At 37.4% G+C, this 23,940-nt stretch overlaps 2 protein-coding genes and 1 long non-coding RNA gene across 8 annotated transcripts; 2 read left to right on the top strand and 1 right to left on the bottom strand.

Moving 5' to 3' along the window:
• The first annotated feature begins 124 nt into the window (after window positions 1-124).
• Window positions 125-7,034, top strand: LOC111248860 (uncharacterized). Its single transcript, XM_022801877.2, has 5 exons — window positions 125-258; window positions 896-968; window positions 2,843-2,936; window positions 3,446-3,712; window positions 4,143-7,034. Exons 1-5 carry the CDS (start codon window positions 217-219, stop codon window positions 4,957-4,959), a joined length of 1,293 nt encoding a protein of 430 aa, XP_022657612.1. The 5' UTR covers window positions 125-216; the 3' UTR covers window positions 4,960-7,034.
• A 4,665-nt stretch (window positions 7,035-11,699) lies between these two features.
• On the bottom strand, window positions 11,700-13,079 carry LOC147756306 (uncharacterized). Its single transcript, XR_015325776.1, has 2 exons — window positions 12,896-13,079; window positions 11,700-12,281 (listed from the first exon to the last, which is right to left on the bottom strand). It is a non-coding gene; the product is annotated as an uncharacterized LOC147756306 (long non-coding RNA).
• On the top strand, window positions 12,182-23,707 carry LOC111249641 (N-fatty-acyl-amino acid synthase/hydrolase PM20D1-like). 6 transcript variants are annotated; one of them, XM_022803761.2, is made up of 10 exons: window positions 12,182-12,320; window positions 12,824-12,965; window positions 15,879-16,250; window positions 18,152-18,390; window positions 18,600-18,820; window positions 19,002-19,121; window positions 19,290-19,492; window positions 21,612-21,757; window positions 21,925-22,103; window positions 22,340-23,707. In XM_022803761.2, the coding sequence occupies exons 3-10, from the start codon at window positions 15,992-15,994 to the stop codon at window positions 22,503-22,505; spliced, it is 1,533 nt and encodes a 510-aa protein (XP_022659496.1). In that variant the 5' UTR covers window positions 12,182-12,320; window positions 12,824-12,965; window positions 15,879-15,991; the 3' UTR covers window positions 22,506-23,707. The 6 variants fall into 6 exon arrangements, with proteins under 6 accessions (XP_022659496.1, XP_022659495.1, XP_086842224.1 ...); XM_022803760.2 differs by having other exon boundaries at window positions 12,845-12,965; XM_086986098.1 differs by having other exon boundaries at window positions 12,845-12,965; window positions 15,990-16,250.
• The last annotated feature ends 233 nt before the right edge of the window (window positions 23,708-23,940 follow it).

The raw sequence follows: 23,940 nt of genomic DNA on the forward strand, positions 1-23,940 counted from the left end.
ACTGCTACTGCTGCTGCTTGTGGCGGAGTCAGTGGTGCTACTCGTTGCTGCTGTGTTGTTAGTAGATTTGGTGTTATTATTGTGTTGTGCGTGCTTCTGGTTTTGTGAGGGCGGCAGCATTGCCTTTTGTTTTGTGAGACTTTGTGGGGGCATCTTTGTGGTCTTTATCAGTGGTTGGATAGCAGATCGCTGGGCTCCGCGCCCTCCACTGTCAAGATGGCCAACAAAAGAAAGAAGTATAATGCCCGTTTTGCGCCGGTAGGTCGAATGCTAGACGAAGCTTCGTCAGCCCCATTGAAGTGCCTGTGTTGCTCGCAACTATGCTCTACACTGCTCAATTTGATTTTATGTAATAAAACTAACCACAATAATAAATAAAACAGTAGAATGGCTTGTATTAAAATTGCTGATAAGTAGAACATGGATACGAAGCGTGGGTAGTTACCGTCAAGTTTGGCGCAAGTTGCGATATATGTTCGTTATTTCGACCGTCTGCACATCCGTCTGGCGCTTCCCTTCATGCTGCCAACGATGAGGCCTCCCGCTTCATTAACAGAATTTTACTGATCGTTCAATATAGGTCCGATCTCATAGTTTACTATTGCTTCCCCAGCGGCTCTATAATACCAACCAGCGTCTTATTATTTACGCAGTCATTTGCTATCTGTTTAGGAACGTAAACGAAACGTGTGTATGAATCAAAAAACTAATATAACCTGTCACGTTAGGCGTACGCACACACACCACACACATACACACACACACACATATATATATATATATATATATATATATATATATATATATATATATACTGTTTAGTTGATAACTAAACTAATGCGTTAGCGCGGTTTTGTTGTGTCTGTGTTTTTGTCTCTGTTGATAAATATTGCAGGCACGAATTAAGAAGATAATGCAGAAGGATGAGGATATCGGAAAAGTTGCCGCCGCTGTCCCAGTGATCATCTGTAAGTAACAATGCAACGAAATGGTAGATTTTTTTTCACTTGTTTAAAATATAATAAATGATGCAGATGAAAGTAGAATAAATGACACTGTAAATAGAAACTTGTCAGGTTTCTAACAACGCAGACCGGGATCATAATGGAAGTCGTTTGATCATCTGACATCATCATTCCGAAAAAGCTGAACATTTTCTTCTGATACGCAGATATACATGCATTATTTTTTTCGATAATTTGCATACATAGTTCATTTATGTAACACATTTTATAGGCATCATATAATCGAGACAACAACAGGCTCGGTTGAAGGGAACTGTTAAACCATTGATTCATGAGGGGAGACAAATTTCAACTGCGTATAAAACATATCTAGTCGTTATCCTATTAACTAACCGATGAAGTATCATTTTGCAGCATCAATTTGAATTCAGGGAGCAAAACAAGTTCGAAGTGCAGATATCTAACGTTTCTGGGTGATGATCTTTTGTTTGACAAATATAAATAGGGGCAGCATTATAGTAACGTTGAAACTTACAGTAGTAATAATCGGTAATCGAAAACGAATATTAAGGACAAGAACTTCGTAATATTAATAACATTAATTAAGTTTTTATTTATAGACGTTCGGGATTGGCTATAATGTGTGAAAGTGTTCATATCGCTGAGTTCGGATATTGAAGCACTATTACGCTATTTCCATGTCGGAAATTGACACTGCTTGTTAGTCTGCGTATTTACAATTGCATTACTTTTGAGCTAAATTGTAATACCATAAGCACGACACATTTAGTATACTCTAATTAAGCATTAGGTTGAAACCTGGTTTTGAAATCGAGGACATTGTAACGATACCAGCAAGAAAGAGGATTTTAATGCTGCGATTATGCTAATCTGTAGGAATGAAGGCTAATCAATTTTGAGATCATAATAAATTTTATTAAGGTACATTACTTTTGTATCTAAACACAAATATTTTTCCACAGATTTGCCTCGCTTACTTTAAGTGAATTAAGGTACAGCATAAGCAACGCAATATCTCCGGAAGTTTTTTTTTGAAAATACCTCGCCCCTGCAGCATAGTGGGCGGAAGCGTGACACTACGCTTTATAATCGCCCAAAGAGTTATAATACGGTACAAACCGATATTTATTCAAAGCGTTTCTTTTCTATAGACTACGCTGTACGATTTATATGTGCCTTTGATTATATTATGACTACATCAGGTTTATAAAAGAGGTCATCCATGATATCAGGCATGCAGCAAAAAACCAAAATAATGTAAGGAAAAACGAGAGGACTAATTTGTATTTGACGACCGTAACTTTTACTAGACACCGTAGACGCCTATTGATAGCTCTTAGATATATTGTTTAACTCAAGGTTTTTATGAATATATGTCTTATTTACAAAATAATCATATATAATGAAATGAGTGATTACGGCGTTCGGAAGATGTTACTGTATGCTTCTCTATATGTTTCTTTTTAAAGGGCGTCATTTTTTTTCCCTAAATAAGCAATTAGCAAAATTCTGTTAATGTCAGATCAAAATCCAAAATTTGGTTTCTGCCGGTTCGTAGTTTCCTAAGAGGATTAACAAATTACTGCAATTTTTTTCTTTTTAATAACGTCGTATCTTTCTGAAATGTTCAATTAATCAGTTTATTATTTAAGAGAGCGCATGGCCTGTATTATGTTAAATCTCTATGTACGTACGAATACGAACTTAAGGCAATTCGGCTAAACATGTGTACCACCTCAGCTTAATTTTGCCCGAATAGTCAAGTACGAGCTGTCTATATGAATGTACCTATTTTAGGACCTATTTATGTTTTGACCGACTGACTAAATTCTGGGACCGTTGCAATGTTTTGGCAGCGCGGGCGCTCGAGTTATTTGTGGAGTCGCTTGTGAAAAAGGCGGAAGCTGTGACTCGATCCAGAAACGCAAGAACTCTCACAACGGCACATATGTAAGTGTTTAAACTAACTACTCAGTTATATTTATCCTTATTATGAAAAAGAAGTAAAGGCTGCGAACATAGGCGCAGCAGAAACGATTCTGAAACTTCTGATTGAGGGCAAATTATGCTACTTCTTTTGGAGTTTTCAGGGCAACGTATTTACTAAATGTGAATAAATAATAGATACGAGATCGTTGTGTTAGCTGTGTAGTTTCGGCCTTTCCTGTGGTATTGTTCGGTCAAAATCAATTGCCGGTCTAGAATTTGTATTCCAGTGTTACTTATTGGACATCGTTTTGTCAACATAACTAACATATATACTGCAGGCTAAAGCTCTTGTTGTTTTTATGTAAGTCTGCATCGCCAATTCTATAACAGACAATTGAAAGCCCAAAAATGTTTACCATACTAGTAATAGTAGTGTGTGTTGATAACGTATTTCGTGGCGTTTTTTAACTTCATAGTGACTTATAGTACTAACGCTAATGCTTGATGTTTTAAATTGGTTCTGTGCGCAGCAAAGCCAGCATACTGACGGATTCTAGACTCGATTTTCTTCGAGACACAGTGGCTAACATACCGGACGTTCAGTATGAAGAAGAAGGCGAGTCAAGTGGCTCAGTGTCCACTACGTTAGGCCAACCAATGCCAGGCCCTGCTGGATCTCCGATGGGGAACTCAATGAGCACCGGCAGTCCTCTGCCTCAGCAGAGACCAAGTCTTCCAATGAGCCCTCTGGGATCAATGGGATCAGCGCCAGTGCCTTCTGGTAGAGGCCGTGGACGGTGAGTTTTTACTGTAGTAGGCTGTACTTGATAATTATGCGCTCTATTGTTTCTACGTACAATTATAACAGCATAGCTCTACATACTAATAAGAAATTAATGCCCAGTGCTGGAGCTATTAGTATTTTAAACGTAAAACGTTTAATTCCTTAAATACCTTTAATCCTGCAAGTTACTTGTGTGAGGACATTCAGCACTGCCAAATTTTAGGATACGAATCAGGCAAATCAAAGATAGTTCGCTACGAGTTAAGCCAATATCGACTCCCCTAAAGATATTTTAAAATAGACCGAAGATATATTATCATTTTTTATGCTACATTACCATATACATCCTCGACACAGATTTTAATTAAAAATAAAAAGTTTTTAATATTCTGGTTATTGTTGAATGGTCTCGTATTTTATTTATGTGGGTGTGTCTGCTTCAGTGGGAGAGGCCGTGGTCGTGGTGGACAGTCAGCTGCTAATGGGCGTGGGGAAGATCTCAGAGAAAAGAGAAGGACGCCATTAACACCAAGCGACGAACCACAGCAAGCGCAGCAGCAAATGCAACAGCAACATCACCAACAGCCGCAGCAGCAACAACAATCAGCAAATTCGTTTCAACAACAATCTCTTCACAGTGTTCTTGGGGCTATGGGAAGTAATGGAGGTCACACGCACCCATACTCACATCAACAGCAAATGGGTTCAGGACTTGGAACACAGGGTCAGCAGCAGCAACAGCAGCAACAACAACAGCTCCACTCGGTGGTCGGTGGCAGTGCTCATATGAATCATCCGTACTCGATGCATTCGAATGCAAACATGACAGGAAACCACAGTAATAATCTTTGGCAACAGCAACAACATTATCCGCCTGCAGCTCATCAAAACAGCAGTCACAGCGCTCACTCACTTCTGTCGAGCACTCATCATCAGAATTCACATCCCGCTCATCATGGCGGTCACAATACACCTCATCAGTACGGACATCAACTCGGACAATCCCATCCAACAGCGTCGTACAATTCTCAACATCCGCATCAACATCACCACCACCAACAGCAGCAACTACATCAACAGCAGCAGCACCACCATCCGACGCCAACTCATGGCGCCGCACCAAATAATAGTGGAGGTCATTCAAGTTACGCACCTCATTCAGGCAGCCCATTCAGTTCGTTCGGGTTCGGAGCTGGTGGGTACTCGATGATGCCAGCAGTTCCCTGCTCAGGTGGTGATGATGATGATTATGACACCTGAACAAGAATGACAGGGCCCATTTGATTGTTGGATTGTTTTAGTGGGCTGAAATGGGGAGCACCTTAAGATTTATCCGTTATCAAGGTAAATACTGCGTGTAGAAAGGAACAATACAAGTGACTTCTGGGCTTCCAATATCCAAAAATGGGATACAAGTCCGAGGCTTCCACCTCAAAAAATTTCCATCATGTAGTAGTCGTCGTTAACCAACCCAATGATAAGAAGGGTCAAGCACAAAATAAAGTACTGAGGTGTACATGCCAGAGTTCATAGGAGTATGTATATCGCTCACTGGAAAGTAGCTAGGCTTAACAAATAATACATTAGGCAAAGTTGAATGAAATCATCGTATGCCTATACTGGTTTGATAATAACAGACCAGTCTCTTCCCTCGTACACTATCAAGCCTTTGGGTTGTACCACCGTAAACCAGTAAAAAAAGAAAAACAATACGCAATGGCAGATCGAATTCCATCTGAAGATTAGGGTAGCGGAAAATTAGAGGTAACACATTTTGCTGATGCGTAATTATCTAGCAGAAAATTGTGGAAAAAAGTGGCTATACGTTGAAGGGGCCGCTTCGCCGCATTGATTGTATTGTATAGTTGAATGTAGTTGCATCTTCGTGTAAGCAAACAATACACATCTGATAATCAACGCACTTATATAGTAATACTAATTATAGTAATGCATGGGACGACACCATCGTGAAGAACTATATATGCATATATCAATCTAGTTGTTGGTTCAATAATCGTTGCACTTTAAGCCAAGACTAAGCCGAGGCAATAATGACAATTGAATAATTGATATATCGAGTTGCATGCAAAACAACTCGAACAATTACTGAAGAATGAAGAAACAGTAGTCTGACGTTATATTACACAGAAAAGGAGGGAACCTAAGTGGACGGCTAAGGTGATGATGAAGACAACATGAACGATCTCTTGTAGAAACCGTTCGAATATCTTCCTCAATCTAAATTTCAGTCTCCAACCCAAATTAAAAGTGATGTTGATTGACCTGATATTGATGTTAAAAAAGTTTCATCTCGTTCTCAGTCGAGTAATCCAGGGTACGCAGACTCCAGACAAAAGGTAAATAATTCATTTATTAATAATGGCGACAACGCTAGTGAAGGATAATAATACCATTATTACTATCGTTGTATAATATTATTAACAAGTTGTCTCATGAATGCTCTTTGATTCATAGTGGTCACTAGGTCGTCTCTAGAAAATGTGACTATGACATCGACAAGAAAGAGGGAGGTCAAAATAAAGAGACTAAAGGAAAATACGAAGAGGCAAAGACAGATAATTCAATGTTCTAAGGGGTCTGAATTACGGTGGCATCGTATGCTTGCGGTAAATCTGGTGAAAATGATGATGTCGATGATGATGATAATAAGGATAAAGATGTATCATAATATGATGTACATAGGGCGAGACATTGTGGGACTAGGGTTGAATCGCGTATGTGGATTAATGCAGAACTCTCCTAGATACTGACAATACATGAAAATATCCAAAAATAGACAAAAGGATACAAATAAATTTGTAGACTGGAATAAAGCCAGCCCAAAATAATTTAGGGGGTACGATGTATTGAGGACCAACAATTATAGAAAGATGGATGAGGATTGAAAAAATAGTGGTGACCAGATGTTAAGTAGATCGCCACATCCACAGCTACTAAAAGACTGTGTGCTTATGTAAATTAAACGATCTCGCCCCTCTTCATTTTATGACAACTGATACGATAACGACGATAACATTACTGTTAATGACGATGGAATGTCCTTCAAACGTCGCCTTTAGGACGAATCCCGACAGAAGGTGCTAGAACTCTGTACATGTAACCAATACCAACAAAATAAAAATTGATAATTGGAAGGGGTACACTAATCACCTAGTGTAGAAAACGGGGGCGTGGGTGTCGATGAAACAAATAAACATGAATAAAAAATAAAAAGATTTCAGCGGAAATTCGTAGCGGTTCAGGTTGAGCACAGGGGACTTTCAAACTGAATTACGCCGAGATCCGTTTTAAATAAAGTCTGTTAATTACAACAAGTGTTTGACCCGTTATTTATGATAAAGGAAACATACGCCTTCCTTTTTTCTGTAATTGTTGCTTGCTTCGCCCTGCCTTTGCATTGGACAGAGCTGGTTTGAATTCCTTCATCATCAAAAAATTATTGATTCTCTTCGTTCTTCTTCTTCGTGAGATGTTCTTCACTTTGTACAATACTTTTCTATGCTGATCTATCAGGGCCCTTTGTACATCTAGTGTACATTGTTAATTGTAAACACTACTATAGTGTTGGTATTTTGGGATATTTTCTTTTCGGTAAAGATGTTTGTGTATCTTCCTACTTTCTCCCTTATTTTCCACGTTTCATCTTCCACTCGGGAGCAAAACTAATAGAACCGATGTATGCATTTCTTCAGCAACAAACGGGTTATCTCTTCATTCATTCAAAGCAACTCATAAGTGAAAGATGTCTGCATGAGCTGTTATCTTTAACAACGTAGATTTCACTGTTTATAATGGTCGAAAATGTCAGTTACATTTTGATTTCAGTTAATTTACCTCGATTTACAGCCACTTATGAGCCGGTTGTCCTTAAACTGTATCAAAATATAACATAGTCTCCTAGTCTCAATGAGATACTTTTTTTTGGACTTTTAACGAGGTTGACAACTAATACGCAGCTTTGATTGGGGATGAAGACTGGAAATAGCTTTGGCATTAATTCAAGACGTCCATTATTTTTCGCCGGCATTTATGACAGTGGCCTGCTATCGCAGCCCTAAATATCTTCAGCATCGCTGCTTAGCGGAACCATGGACCTAGCCCAGTTTCGGTCCGCGACGGAGGTTTTGGCATACACCATATCTTTTGGTCTCCATCATTCCTAATGGGCATTCCCTTATGTGCCACCTGAAGACGTGTACGGTGCGGGTCCTTTTCGCCGCTGAGGCATACCGTCTCAGGTATTTAATTTGTAATAGTATCCGCTGTTACCGGTCCTGTTGATACTCTCAAATAAGCAACGATTGTCGGATTAATTCTTTACTGTTCTGGGGGTAGCGTTGCCTATTGTCCCTGATTCATAAACAATAACAATTAAAAGTAAAATCAAGGAGATTAAAATTTACTTATTGGGCAATGCAGTGGTATGAGATAGTTACATGAATCGCTTCGTTTTTTTCTGGCAAGGGAACGTTGATTTCACATTTCAATAATATCAGTCTAAACATCTTTTACGTACGCACGAATGAGAGATTTCGTGCAGTTCGCTTCACTGAATTTTTTTTGAGCAAGTTGCAAGAAGTCTAGCCATGGAAGACAGCTAGGTATTTTTTATTAGTACTTTTTTTCATTATTGTACCACAATCTTACCTGTTTCAAATCTATATTTTTAAAGGCAAACTGGAAGCAAGTTATGTTTTATAAAGGTCATTACATTGAGTTGTAATGCATGTTTACCTTAAAAGCTATATATACCATGGTGAGGTGGGACTATTTGGCCTGCCGCATTTCGAGTCTCTATTTCACCGGACGCCGTCGATACTTATTTTACAGAGCAATCGACAGTATAAAGTGACTCCAGAGTATAACTCAACTTAATAGAAATGCATATATATGTATGTAAGTCAATGAAAAATAAGGTATCGTAGTCTCGTACCCAAATGTACCACGTGTCGTTGTCGTCAATAACGCGTCGCAGGTGATTGCATTTGAAATACTTATTAACAGCTTTATTAACATAACGCATTGTTCGAACAAAACAAATTGTTGACATGTCCATTACGTTGCGAACGATCATAAATTAGGATTTCTTATGGATACTTATTTATACAAGAAGCATGCGTAACCACGATTGTTATACAACATTTCAGTCCGGTCAAATTGGCTTTGGCGAATTTTTTGGCAGCTTGTCAGTGGCCACACTATTACCGTTCCTGCTTTGTTTTCAGTTAAAGTGCAACCCGTGAGTTTTCCGACGACAACAGAACATTATACACATTATACATCTTTGAGAGTAAATGATTATCACTTATCACTTATGGTAATCACAGCTTATTTTTCAAAAAAAAATGTTTTCCCTTTAGCTTTGTTAAGTGACTCACTTCTCAAGAATCATTAGTGACCTACACATAATTCCGCCTTCGACTAATATAAACCGGTGTTGTAGGGTATATAAGCGAACGACATAGATGTCTCCAATTTTCTTCGAAAATTAATGTATTGTAGTACACCCATTTCCATACCAACATAATGGAGGAGTCTTCGATGAATATACTGTTATATATTTTCCCGTGGCACCTGTTGTCTTCACTGATTACGCAAAGCGAGATTAAGCCTATATAGCCCCACCTCCGCCTACTTATTTCACAATTCTTACAACGTCTCTATAGACAAAAAGTCTTGTATTATGTCAATTTGTTTGATTTGAGTGTGCCTCTAGCCCTGAAAATGTTTTCTTCTAGGGTGTGTGTATTTCGTTTACAGGAAAATATTCGTCGAAGATAAACTGCCATGTAAGACAAAAGCTAATATTTTTTACTCGGCCTATTTACGCATGTGTAACAGAAGACTGAGTGACTGTTGATATATAATAGCAGTTAGATTAGCATCCTAAAAGCTGTAGTTTATGCTTCGCTGAGAAGGTTTTAATGGGTTGATTTTTATTGTATAGCTTGCCGCAATAGTTTAAGGTATACGTCTTTGTTATGTTTTGCTTACGAAAAACGTTCCAGGCTTGCCTTCCTACGAAAGAAGCTAAAGTCATCAGAGATGTTCTTGGCTGTTACTAACCTAGAATAGTAACATTTAAAAATTTCATGCAAGTTAAACGAGCGTTTCAGAACGACATGGCCCTGAATTGTAGGTTCAACATTTTTTTAGACACACCAAAAGGAAGTCGGCCCCATTCTTGAGCTTCTTCGCTGTTGCAAAAAAAGAATGCTCACGCGGAGCAATCATTGGCGACTGTATGCCGAAGAATCATAATTCCTTGCTTCTGCTCACAAAAAACATGCGACGGCACGTACCGAATGTTGTATACTATCGCTGCAGAGGGAGCAGGCCTGTGCGGTTTCCGAACGGATGCGGCAAGCAAGGCTGCCAGCGCGCCTGTCCTCCAGTGTATTAGGTATTGCCGTTTATTGCAAAGCAAACCGGGTACCGCCCTCACTGCATCAACTATGATTTATTAGGTTCGTGTTACTTTATCACTACTCGAGTACTTGATCACTAAGGAGTGTTTATAAAAAGGTTGAAAGGTCGATAGCGGTTTAGGTTACGGCGTGCTTATAGATTATCTGTTTATTATTACCAAGGCAATAATGACAATCCCGAATTTTTCATCTTCTATTTTAAGCACCTCGTCAATTCCTTCGTATTTGATTCGGTCCTATACTGATTAAACTATTTTAGTTTCTACGCGCATGAAGAAAAGATAACGTGGGAGATCGTTCTTAGCTTCACTAATCACCCACAGGCTTAGTTAGAGATCATTTGGAATCAACATTTTGCAACTCTGAACCATTTGTATGTTCTTTAGGTACCATCCCGTTCCTATCTCAAGACTCACCTTTTTTTAGTTGTCGATACTATCTATTCATCTATTTTAAACATATGATTGCTTTATACATAACTTATATTAGTTGCTGTGATTGTTTTACCCATGAATAACCTGTTCAACCCATATCCTTTTTCAATCTATTCTATTTCCACTCAGCTTACGCGATGCACATCTACGTTCTGAGGCAGTGTAATAGTTCGATGCTTTTCAGTCGACTAAATGCCCAGCTGAATCACAGCGAGACACTACTCATTCGTGAGGGTATCACGTAGCGTCAGTTCGAAGTAATTTGGGAACATATTTATATTTGCAACCTACACCACATCTGTTCAGTATCATACCGTAGGTCTTGCTGGCTTCCTTCTATATCTTGGAGGCCATAATAACGATTCAAACTGATTTATACACCTACATAAAACGCTTCATTAGTGTCTTCATATATAATTCGTTATTACATTGATCGCAATAATTGCGATTTTTGTACTTACTGGAGCTAAGATTAAGTCGCGGTTGTCGTTCTTCCAATAACAATAATAATAATAAAATTTTTCTTCACTATACTTATATATTATATATTTTAATAAATTCTTTCCAGTCTCACAATTCTTGAATGCATATATAAAGCGGTATAAAGTTAGCTTTTCATACTTATCCCGTAAACGGTTGGATTTTTGAAGATTGTGAAACCATAATTTGTTAGCAGCACCACAATTTCAATATTTTACACACATTTTTGCTTTCCATACAAAATATTATAAGATCCAGCGCCGATAAGTCTCGAAACATTCTTCTTATTAGTTTAATTATCTTAGTTCTTATTTCTGGTTTTTGAATATATCGAACATCATCCCTTTTTTTTTATCAAAGGTTTATAACTTCAAAAGTTTATAACTACAAATAGTTATAAACTTTTGAAGTTCCTTTCATGAAATCTCTTGGGTACAATTATATTATTCTTTGGACTTTAATAATAGTTAAAAATATAATTATTGAACAAACATGTCTAATCAAGCAATCAGCTTGAAAGAGATGCAGAGGGTACCTTTTGGCATGTATCGCTATTGGCTTTTATTGAAATATTGGAAGAGCTTTCGAGCGCGGCTATACTGAATATTCTTAGAACACAGAGATAATTACGGTCAAATACAGGCCCAAAAAGAGTTTATTTGTTGGTCTATTTGTTATTTCTATACATTAGTCTTTTCCGAGCGTAATAAGATTCTTTGTCACGTGACGATTGTTTTCACACACAGTAAGCTATTGTTTTTAGAATGACCTCACATGTCTAATATTGTTAAATAATAATGGTTTTTAGGTTAGATATGAACAGTAAACATTTGAATTTGCTCATGAGGCATTGTTTTCTTTTGTGTATCTTTTACTCCTTCAACGATTTTTTTTATGTCTGGTAGGGGGAACGAACAAAGGGAAGGCTGTCCATTCAAATTAGCCATTCCGCAGTTAACAGTTTCTATAAAAGCGTTGTTGGAGAAACTATCATTTATCGGACAGTCTGGATTTTTCCACCTTACACTTCGTTATTTAGCCTTGTTTGTGATAGCACCGGTGCTCCTGCCGATAAGCCGTGTACAGTTGATGTCGCTAATGCCATTTTTGCCGCTGCCCCTAAAGAAGGCGCTGCTGTGCACTCGATCGATGGGATCCTCGTGAGTAAGGGCGAACTTCTAGTAGGGGCGCCGATGCTGGACGTACCTATGAACACCAACTGTGGAAGAGAAAGCAAAAGCTTCATTCTCTAACAGTGGTAACGTTGGAAACTGTTTTGTTGACTAACTAATCGGCCGGCGGACGCCCCGACAGTTGTAGAACGTTGTTAGGGAGATCTCCTTAGCAAGCGTTGCTGCAATGAGTTGTCATTGTTATTCTCATAGTTCAATCAGCAGAGAGCGGACAGTGGAGCACTTGTGCGACAGAATAAGCTGTAGCCCTCTATTGTTGTGCGGATCCGTTTTTCTTCTTTTTACTCTTTGCTAGTGCCCATAGTGCGGTTCATTTTTTTCTCTTTTTGGGTGCATTGATAATAATGATAGTCTTCGGATTATTAATATCTTAAACCGGACTATCGTCATTCCGCTAACCGGCATTTTAATAAAATCAACATAACGTTTTTTTAGAACTTATTTGAGTGGGTTGCAATGTCGATCAGTAGCAGGAGCGCCGACTGATATGAACTCCAAAAAGCATTTGTTAATAAATACCTTAAGATTGAACGTTGCATCTAACGAAACTGTGTAACCGTGCATTAAGCCTGTGTGTATTTCTATATAGTATATATAAAGCAACTTTGGAAGCGATTATCGACGCGGCAACAATACGTACGGGACTGTTTGCTAAGGACAAAATTCTTGTTTAGCATTACGAGCAAACTTTGCTTTTGAACGTCTATGTGGTGAGTGATACTTTTCTTAACCATTTTTTGATTTGCTCGAATTATCTAATAAAAGTGCGAAGTCTTTCGTTGCTAACAGCCTGGTCTTACCAAGCTGCTTTGCTATCAGCTGTTTTGATGTTCGTGCGGCAAACCGGTCTTTACGGCGGCTTTTTTGAATCACTTGTCATTTTATCATAAATAATTAAGCAACTTTAGTGTTTCAATTGAACAATTTAAGACGTGGAATTTGATTGTTGTTTTTAATTGTGTTAACTTAATTTGGTTCTTGATGTAAAGTCAGGTTATTGTATATATGCAGATATATATGTATATAACACAAGTGCTCTTTAATGGAAAGAGTTTCGGCAAGCGTTTCAGAACTATTATATATATATATATATATATATATATATATATATATATAATATACCTCATCCTTCGCCTAGTTGCACTTCTCTATCATTTTTTTATTTTTCACGGAACTCCTACTATTTTCTAATTTTTATTTACTTGTGCACCTTTGGAATTCTGTTTCCATTATTCGTTCTTTTACATTAACGCAATTTATTTTCGTTTTTGCCTGATGTATGAAACATATTAACATTATGACATTTTATAAAATATCAAAACAAAAAAGAAATATTATTTAACCTACAAATGGTATTCTTGAGCCTGATTAATATACCATAGCACACATCGGCCACTCATTGCCTTTGTTGTCGGGTGAATTTCAGATAGACGGGCGTTTTCGATAGACCAAACTGACGTTGAAGATTCTCAGCGAATATTCACTAGCTAAGTTATAATGATTACTGCAATATGTATGCAGGCTCAGTGATGTTTTGATGAAAGCAGGCTTTAGCGAGTCCAGACTACATATTTTGACTATGGTAATATTCTCCTAGTTGAGCTCGATGCCACATGAGGCCTTTTTGCGAAAGCGAAGTGATTTATCACCCTACGAAGTGGCAGCGCTCGCAACATGTTTCTCTAATGCGACTAGCTATATGTTCAATATAGCAAGCCTCAAAATAGAGACTTATATAGACCCAGACAGGGAACACACTTCATGCATTCTAGAGGCGATCAATACAATCGTAGAGTACCATTTGCTGCTAGTGACCCTACTTTTCGGAACTTAATGGTTTTGGTTTTGTCTAATGATTTCTAGGCCAACATTCGTTATTTACTGTTAAAATCGAGTCAACGCCTGCTAAACCTCAAAGCGATTTGTTTCTCAAATTGCAAGGTCATCAGCGTTTAGTAGAATTAACATGTGCGCTTAGGCTTTTTTAAGCTGTTTAGAACATCGTTCAGGTGCACTAAAAAAAACTAAGGGTCATGACTACGTGGAGCCACCTTTGTCACTTGTTACAAGAAGTCCAGTTTCGCCCCGCCATCTTGATTTGGAAAGGAGTTCTTTTGCAGAATTGAGGCAATGCGCTAGACGAGCTTGCGCGCAATTTCTGCTTCGGCGGGCTTGAAGAAAATATTATATTTCGGTGTTTGGTCGAATGCCGCTTTAAAGACAACCAAATAATTCTGTTTGGTGCTCTTTAAACCTTTAATAAATTCTATCTTGACAAGCAGGGTTTGGCTAGTAGACTTTCCCTAGGGAAGAGATACTATTTTTCCGGCATTACGCCTCGAGCTTTTTTAGCTTCGAGAGAAAACTTGTAAAACATATGGCTGAAAGTGCTTTATAGTAGCAAGTTTTTAGCACCTTCCCTTGACGATCTCTAAAAGATCTCGTTTTTCCTTTGAGAGGACCACCGAGAAAACTTTCTGCCATTTGTCTCTTATAGACGTAACATTTATACACAAGGCGAGTAAGATGTCTTTCTTCATGTATATATATTATATATGGTCAAGTTAAGTAACAGATGGTAATAGCTAGTAAAGTTATTGATTCTTACCACAAAAGTTGTATCTTTCTTATTACTTATTATTCAATGTGAACGTGTTAATTGGTGAATGGGGAAGCAAAAGGAGAGTTCAGTGTAAATATATACCTGTCAGACGTATTATATACCTGTCATATGAGCATTAGCTAAAAAAATATCGAAGCGCTGGATTAGGAATTTATTCCATATTTACTTTTCTATTTATTTTACTTCATAGCCTTGCGTGTCTCATGACGAGGCTCGGGGGTAATCAATATGAAAATATCAATTTTTTCGAGCTCTATTCATTGTCAAAGTATTCTGCTTAGCTGTTTCATTAATCTATACACAAAAAAAATTGTAGCGACCTATTTATATGTGATATTTTCCATCCATCAGTGTAATATTTATAAGAAAAATCTATAAAACATTTTTATCGAACGTTCTGCCTACAACGAGTTCGTCGCCTACTATGCAGAAAATACCAGTTTTGAAATTAATACGGGTGCGATGTGTTGCTATATTCACCTTTTCTTCGATCATTCGTATAAATATTTTCTTGTTAAAGCTGAACTGTCCCGCAGGTTGAATTCTCGAATCCAACTAACTTGTTTCCCACGTGTGTACATATATACAAGAATTTGCATTAAGAACGATAAAAGTAGTGTGTACAGAATAATACACTTTTATTACATAGATATAGTTACCATATTATGTGTCTTTACGCACTAGGCTGTAAATAACAACGAAATGATTCGCGATTTTCTAAGATACATAGTGTAAATTCTTTCATATTTAGATTGTAATGCACATTCATGCTACATATTTTTGTAAAATAAAATAAGCTGTGGACTGCGATCAACGAAAAAATAGCTTATAAACTAAAGTTTTAGATTATAGCTTTTGCATCTGGATATCCAAAGAAAAGTGGATACTAACGTTCCTTTAGTATGATCTTCGTTTAAATATTTGATTACTACATCTTGTTTTGAATTTAATTTTCATGTCTATTATTAAAAGAATTTCATGTTTTCTTTTAAATTTTCAGAGAACATGTGCGCTTGTGAATAAGCTGAAAGAAAAGTTTAGTACTGATTTCTTAGAAGTATTTTTTTGCTGTCAGAGGAATGAAGAGGAATTATTGGATCTGGTGTTGCAGGGATGTCAGAAATGAGAGCCGCGGTACACGTGGGTCTTTTTGTGTTAACAGCATTTCTGCTATACCTGGCGTCCCGCACGGCCGTGTTAAAAGCATCTGTTCAATATCCCAACTCAAGAGCTCTAGAGAAAAACTTCCCTATATCAATCTACAAAGGTCTCTCTGAAGCTATTAGGTTTCCTACCATTTCGTATGATCTTCATTCTGGAAAACAGCTGAACCACACTGCGTTCGAAGGGTTACACAACCTCATTTTCAAACGTAAGTCAAATATCAATTAGTCTGTATCTCCAAGTATAAAGTTTTTTAGCCCAAGCATCAATGCGTATGCGGAAGAAGCTAGTATAATTAAGTGCAAGTTTCAAAGAAAAAACGTTCTATTGGTTATGGCTTAGTTTTTATTTTTTATAGTTTTTTTTTTTATACAAAAAGTTTATATCACCGTTATTTGCTCACCTTTGTTCTAAATTACATGGGATATATAAAATGTTCATTGAATTACATGTATGTATCCTTTTTTAAATACCTGACGCATTTAATCTCCTATTATAAGCTGAAATGGAAAAATAGTTTTAGAATAAAAACACTTCAAAAACGACATTTGTACTAAACTACGCTTGTTTCTTTACTTGCTGCATTTAGGATATATCTATTAATATATATGTATTATATATTATACATATAACGTCATAATATTGGGTTATCGAAAAACTAATAATTGTCTCTATGAGGATTAATTAAAGATAACATATCGCAGGCAACGGGTCGCATAGGATCGGCGTTGATGCCATTTGAAAACTGAATTCTGGTAGTAGTAGTTCGCTAAGTTGTTACAGACTTAATATATTCCGTTTTAAATATCAGTGAAATTTCGCTGTATTTTACAATTTCATTATAACTAGAGCACACATGCTGCCCAAGCCCATAAAAATATGTGCAGTTGTTAGTCAAAATGCATTATCGGGAAAAAGCTCAAAGATTGTCCTGGTGCTTTTATTCTAGAAATTTGTGTGTGAAAGATGCTCCTCGTAGCCGTCGACCAATAGCGGAAAAAGTTGAGGGAATTTGCGAAAGTTCGAAGATGGATACGTGAGTAACTATGATATTGCCAAGAAACTAAAGATGCACCAATAAGAAGTTCTAAGCCAGTTGAAGAAAGCTGGCAACAAGAGGGAGCGTCATGTTTGTATGCTATACGAATTGACGTACAATCATATACTCGATCATATTTCCATTTACGAAGCTTCACAGAAGCACTACGAAATCAAACCGTTTATAAAGCGGTTGACCACGGGTAATGAAAAATAGATTACAGACAACAATAATGAACAAATAAAAAGGAGATCTTCAATAGCAAAACCAAACTTGACGCCAGGAAAGATAGTGCTATATGTTTGGCGAGATTGGAATAGATGCGTGCATTATGAATTATGGTTGTCTAACAAAGTGATGGATTTGGTTCTTCGCTTCCAACAACTAAAGAAATTACAGCAAGACATTAAAAAAGATCAACCGGAATTAGTGAACGAAAAGAGCGTCGTCTTCTACTATAACGATGTCAAACCGCTTGACAAAACTTGGATGGAGAATTTTAATAAGTCTGCTGCATAGTCCAGATATTGCACCGTCTGCTTTGGTCTTTTCTGAACTTTCTTGACGGTATTAATTTAGTTTCAATGGAAGTATTGAAAAATAACGTGTCACAACCTTTCGAAACCACAAAGTTCTCTAGTGATAAGATAATGGTGCTACAAGAAAAACCGTAGATCTTTGATTGAAATGATGCACGTTTAGTTTAGTCATATTATTTTGAAATACAAATAAAAATATTTGCTTTAACTTTTCGCTTGAATACGGTCAATACTTTTTCAACAACTCAAGCATATGTACGCCTGCTTTACACCAGACGACTTGTAACGGCTTGCCGCACCTGTGGGGAAGCGGATCGATGCCAAATGCAGCAAACGTGTCAGCTTGTTTCATCTATAACTAAGTAAACACGTTGCTAGAAGTATAAAAATACTTCTAGCAACGTGTTTAACTTCTAGCAACTTTAAAAAAAGTATACAATTATTTACAGTTGTGAATACATCACCTTTGACGCAAGGAATGTTTGTATTGTTGACTTTTATAATCGCGGTGATACCCTCTCATATTTTTAGGTTTTCCTCGTATTTTTCGCAATCCGCCAGAATGGGTTCTGCACCGAGTCATCGGGAACTACAGCTTGTTGATCCAAGTGCGCGGTTTGGACCTACGTTTAAAGCCATACATGCTGTGTGCTCACTTTGATGTCGTTCCGGTTGACAAAAAGTTTTGGACGCATCCGCCTTTTGATGGGTACACTGACGACGTCTACGTTTGGGGTCGTGGTGCCCTCGACGACAAACACAACGTCATGGTGTGACTATATATTTTTAGCATGTATTACTTAATGTATATTTGCATCTGGGATTCATATACTCGGCATCCTTCAAGGTTCAATCATGGTCAGATTTATCAGTAAAAGGTATTGATTAAAACTAATAATTTGGATTGTAATGTTGTCAGAAATAAACGAAAGAGTAAGGTGGTATCTGATAACGCTGCTCAACCTTTATGCAATATTAGGCTTTATTGGAAATGCTGGCGTACAGGATACATTTCAAGAATCGCCCTCAACGCGGTTTTTTCATAGCACTGGGTCACGACGAAGAAGTACATGGTTACTCAGGAGCTAAGACGATTGCTAAATACTTACGAACACTGAAGGTCACGCTCGACTTCATCATGGATGAGGGCTTAGTTATACTGCAAGGAGCTGTTCCAGGTGTCGACACGCCAGTCGCTCTGTAAGTTTGCTTGCGTATCAAAGCTGTTTGAAGAAAAGTCGAGTCAGGGATGCGGTTTGTGCGGCTCCCGGATAGCGGTCAAACAATTAAAAGTTGAGATTATTAGAACAGATAGTCTTTTTCATCTGATTTGTTGTTGTTTGAACAATCATATTGATTTTTGTTTGTGATTCACATTTAGCATCGGGGTAGCAGAGAAAGGATATCTTACGGTGAAAGTTAAATGCGAGAGTGTTTCAAAGCACGCCTCCATGCCCTCACGTGAGACGGTTATTACCACACTATCCAGAGCTTTGACAAGGTAGGAGGCTCTGGCTATTCAAGTATGTACACTATACCTGAAATCTTAAATCTAAGTGTATGCTACAGGTATCATAGTGAGCTAGCTGGATCTGTTTCTGCTCAGTTAAATCTCACTCCAAGTATATGGTATATGGAAGATAACTGAGGCATTAAATGCTTTTCTTAGGTTCATCAACGATGCTCACCCTGCCTATATGACTGCACTACAGGAGTCTCTCATCAAAGAGGTAGCTCCTTACGCGCGTTTCCCTTATGATATCATCTACTCGAATTTATGGTTGTTTCATCCACTTGTCGAACTCGCCATGGCACGGAACGAGATTATTAGCTCCCAAATGAGAACTACATCTGCTGTTACCGTTATTCAAGGTATGTAGATGAAAATGTGAAAGCAATAGCAAACAAGACAAAACTCGTACCAGATCATATTTTAATTAAAACGCCTCTTTTGAATTAGTTCAGATCTTCAGGTAAGTGTACCTAGGAGGAAAAAGTGAACTGGCATAAAGGTTTTCATGTTACAATACAACCAAGCACTAAAAAGCACGTTGCTTCATCAAAAATGTCCGGATCACACCAGCTTATCTCCTCTGGTGTGCTATATTTTTCACGTATCATGTGTACAAAACATATATCAATGAGTGTGTATAATTTAGCCTTGTCATTTGGCTATCATGTAGCTGTCCATCTGGTTTGAACACATACACATAATGCATTTACCTTGTAAATTTTTGCACAATTGAGAAAATATTTTAGTTCATTCCAATGTACAAATTGAAGTACCACATGGAGTGAGTTGAGACAGGCTTGTTGATTATAACTGAAGTTAAGAGATCAGTTCGCCGCCACACGTGTCTTCAGCTCTAATGGATAGATAACATATGCTGATTAATAAAATTCATTGAATATCACTGAATACATCTCGTCATCTCCATATATCGCTGATATCGGATGGTAAATACCCGCAAGAAACGTACACGATAAACATCTAGCCACTTCGGTACTGCTTGTGCTTAAAATCACAAACCATAGACTGTGATGGAGTGTTTTCTTCGGCCAATCACTTTGCACCTTTTCTTTCTAAGCACATTTGATCAGGTGAGGGATGGGTGTTTCTTGTAGGGAACCTACGGAGCTAATTGTTTCTAGTCGAGTTGTTACTTGTCCAGTTTTCTCGGACTTTCGTGCCTGCAGTGCAGGTATACATGCAGGCAAATTGTACTGGCGTCTTCCTCTTGCTACAAGTGATTAAAGATTCTACTAGCAATATTTTTTCTGCTGACAAAAACATTGTCTCTACGTGTAAAGTCCCATAGTTCCAGTTTATTCGGCCTTTCATGGTCTTTACTGTGCCGACTCCGTGATGGTATTAATTCTATGCACGGAGGCATTGCATCTTATTAACATACCTAAGTTTACAGCCTCTAGTGCTGGCTGCAGGGATGTTTTGACTTTGGCTTTGTGCCGATTACTTACTTATTGTTATTTTATTTATTATATTATTAGCATTTAGACCTACAAAAGTACAATAATCTATATTATTATTGTACTTTTCAAGTTCAAATCTTGAAATAATAATGTCCATGTTTATACCATTTTTTGAAAACAAGCAAGGTAAGCATACGTTTTATTTTTAGATTGTACAACATGTACCTTTATATCTTCTTCGCACGGAGATGTTTCAACTTGAAAAGTTACCCAACAAATGCGGATACTTTAGATTTATATTCTTTAATTTATAATTATTATAGATTTATATTTAGAGTATATTCTACTGGGATCGTTCGAGAAACTTTTCCCAAATGCTAGATGTGACCGATGGCCAAAAACCCGTAAAACTTTTTAGTACGATATGGAATCAGTCAGTATTGATTTGCCTACTTTAAGTTCGTGACGGTTTCTGTTTTCGGTACCAACAATCTGATTTTACTTTAAATCGGAACATCGATTAATAAAGAAATATGAGAAAGGAGAGCTTGTTTAAAAAGATTGAAGGGTTACTATAGCTGCACTTTGAGACCTGTTGTTCCCTAAACAAATTAACGGAGACTAAAAACAGAAAAGGTTACCTGCGCTACGGTATACTTGCAGCTGATTTCAGGTGCCTGCTCTGTGTTAGCCGTGTCACAAATTGTATTGGCAAGAATACTGGATCAAGTTTGCTTTCTGAGAAAAAAAATGGTTACGTCTCGTATTTTTTAAAGTTCAATTCACTTATGATGTGGACTACCACAAAGAATATGAATACAAGGCTACAAAAACCGTGGTGTAAATGTGATGATGATTATTACGCATAAGAACATCAGGCGGCTTGAATGCTTGCTTAAATGCCTAGTTACAAGTGTCTCACCTCACCGCAACGCCATCTTTTAGATATACCTCGATTTTTATAAAAATATGAACTAAATGAATCAAAATATGCATACTAACGCAAGCAAGACATCTAAAAGCAGTATTTCAGCCCACCTTTCTATATATTTTTTTAAAGGCGGTTCTAAGGAAAATACTATTCCGAACCGGGCGGAGGCTCTGGTAAATCACCGAATATTACCAGGTCAAACCATTGAAGAAGTATTACAATACGATCGAAAGCTGGTTAAGGACATACCCAACGTGTCAGTCGATATATATAAGGTTGGTTAAATGAATTCTCGTTTATCCGACGGTCTGTCAGTCTCAGTAGAGCACATGTAATCTGATGCGAGACAAATTTCAATATTTATACACTTGGAAAATATATACACTCCACTATATATAATTATCCAATCGATTATAAATATATTATTTATGCATCATTATAGAAATCATGGAGTGAACCAATACCTAGTTCACCGTACTCCGATAACACCTTTGGTTATCAAAATATCAAGCGGACGGTAAAGCGCATCTATCCTGAAGCAATCGTAGCGCCACATCTAATGGTCGCAAATACGGATACGAGACATTACTTCGAGGCAAACCTCACTACGAATATCTACAGGTTTGTCATATGTTACGTTTTCACCCAATTTTTGAACCAATGGTTGAGACTAGCCCTAACACTACGGGCAAGCTCATAATGATAATGGAACAATAACTGATAAATATCTACGCGAAATTTAGCAGGTAATGGTATATTGAACGCGTCGTGCTTCATTTAAATTTTTTGCTCAAAGTAGGCTAAAAGAAGATAGATGAACGCCACCTTATAATGTATTACGTTACTTCTGTATTCAGGTTTTCGCCAGTGTTGCTGACAATAGATGATATTTCAACTATTCACGGCAATAATGAACGTATCTCGAAACTAAACTTTCGACGGCTTGCCGACTTCTACCTTCAGCTCACCCGAAATTGTGACGAAACCGCTCCCCCTATTTGGCAACGGAAAAGTGAACTTTAATTTCCTCTGATCTGTGACAATCTAGCTTAAGAAAAAATTTGAAAACACAATCCAAGATCAATCGCTCACCTTTTTTTTTGTCATTTGTCGTTTATTACATTAACATTTATTACACAAACAGGGTATAGTTAGGAAATGTAATATACAAGTTTAAAGGGTCTTTTTACTTGTAATACTAAATCCTGAAACAATCTGTGCAAATTGCTCCCATTTCTCGCTGACTTTTGTGCGAATCCACATAATGCACTAAGTTCAAGGTGACATCTGACAAATCAGCTTCTAAAATGGCTCAATGTTTGGATAAAAAACTACTCTAGAAGCAGCCACTCCTAATGCCGAGTTATCTGTCATACCGACAGATAAAATAGATCTGTGACTGGCCTGGTTGTATGGGACGTACTTTACAGACTGAAAAAATGTGCACCCTACATACACATCAACGATAGGTTCGATGCGTTTTTTGCTCTTATATATAAGAGTATATATAAAAGTAGGTTCAAATCGTAGTCACGTTTGACCAACACGAGTATCATAAAAGTTCAACCTGATCGTAGACTTGTACTCGTTCCCACTCGTTACCAGCCCTAATTCTTTAAAGGGATGTATAATGCCTAAAAAGGCATATACATAATAAAAGGTAACCCGCTTTCATGACTTCAAAAGCTCTTTTATGTTGCATTAGAAATATTGTTTGATTCATTGGACAATAATTTATAGTGGCTGGAGAATACGAGCCTATATAGACTATTAACGATGAAAGAATTTGATATTACGAGACGAGTAAATCTATAGGCCAATTAAAATTTCGATAAATGCATCGCTGTACTCATATTTTTGGAAATAAGAGATTTGGGAGAACATATATGCACGATTTTTACAATTTCAAATGTATATGTAAAAGTTTTAGCCGATTATTTCACTGTCGGCTTCATATTAATTAATAGTAATATCAGTGACACATAAAATACATCTTTTCAAAACGAGTAAAGTTTCCTCTCGAATCTCATCATGTTAGTGATATCATGATGATTTTCGATGATGGGGGGGATCTTTGCATATCGATATTTAAGTGTCTGCGCGTAGGACATGTAGTGCTAATACACATTTAACCATCGGTGAGAACTAGGATTTGTTTCTAATGTAGACACAGGTTATGTGCACATGCATGACGTGTTAATAAATGACAAATACTTAAAGGACGATGTCTTACTGAAACATTTATTTAGTTAAATAAGTTTTTAAAGGAATGAACGTAACTCTCTGTGTGTGGGCGTTTTCTCAAAATAGGATTCCAAAACTGTTCGGTAGCGGTACTACCTTTCAGTATTACCTCTGTGTGGGTATAACACCCATTGTCTGTTAAAAGCTACAAGGTAGATCAACTTGTGACTTTTGGCTGATTTCAAGTATAGCATTTCATATGTATTTAGAAACC

Source organism: Varroa destructor, unplaced genomic scaffold, assembly GCF_002443255.2.
Source record: "Varroa destructor unplaced genomic scaffold, Vdes_3.0 BEIS01000004.1, whole genome shotgun sequence".
NCBI classification, from domain to species: Eukaryota; Metazoa; Arthropoda; class Arachnida; order Mesostigmata; family Varroidae; genus Varroa; species Varroa destructor.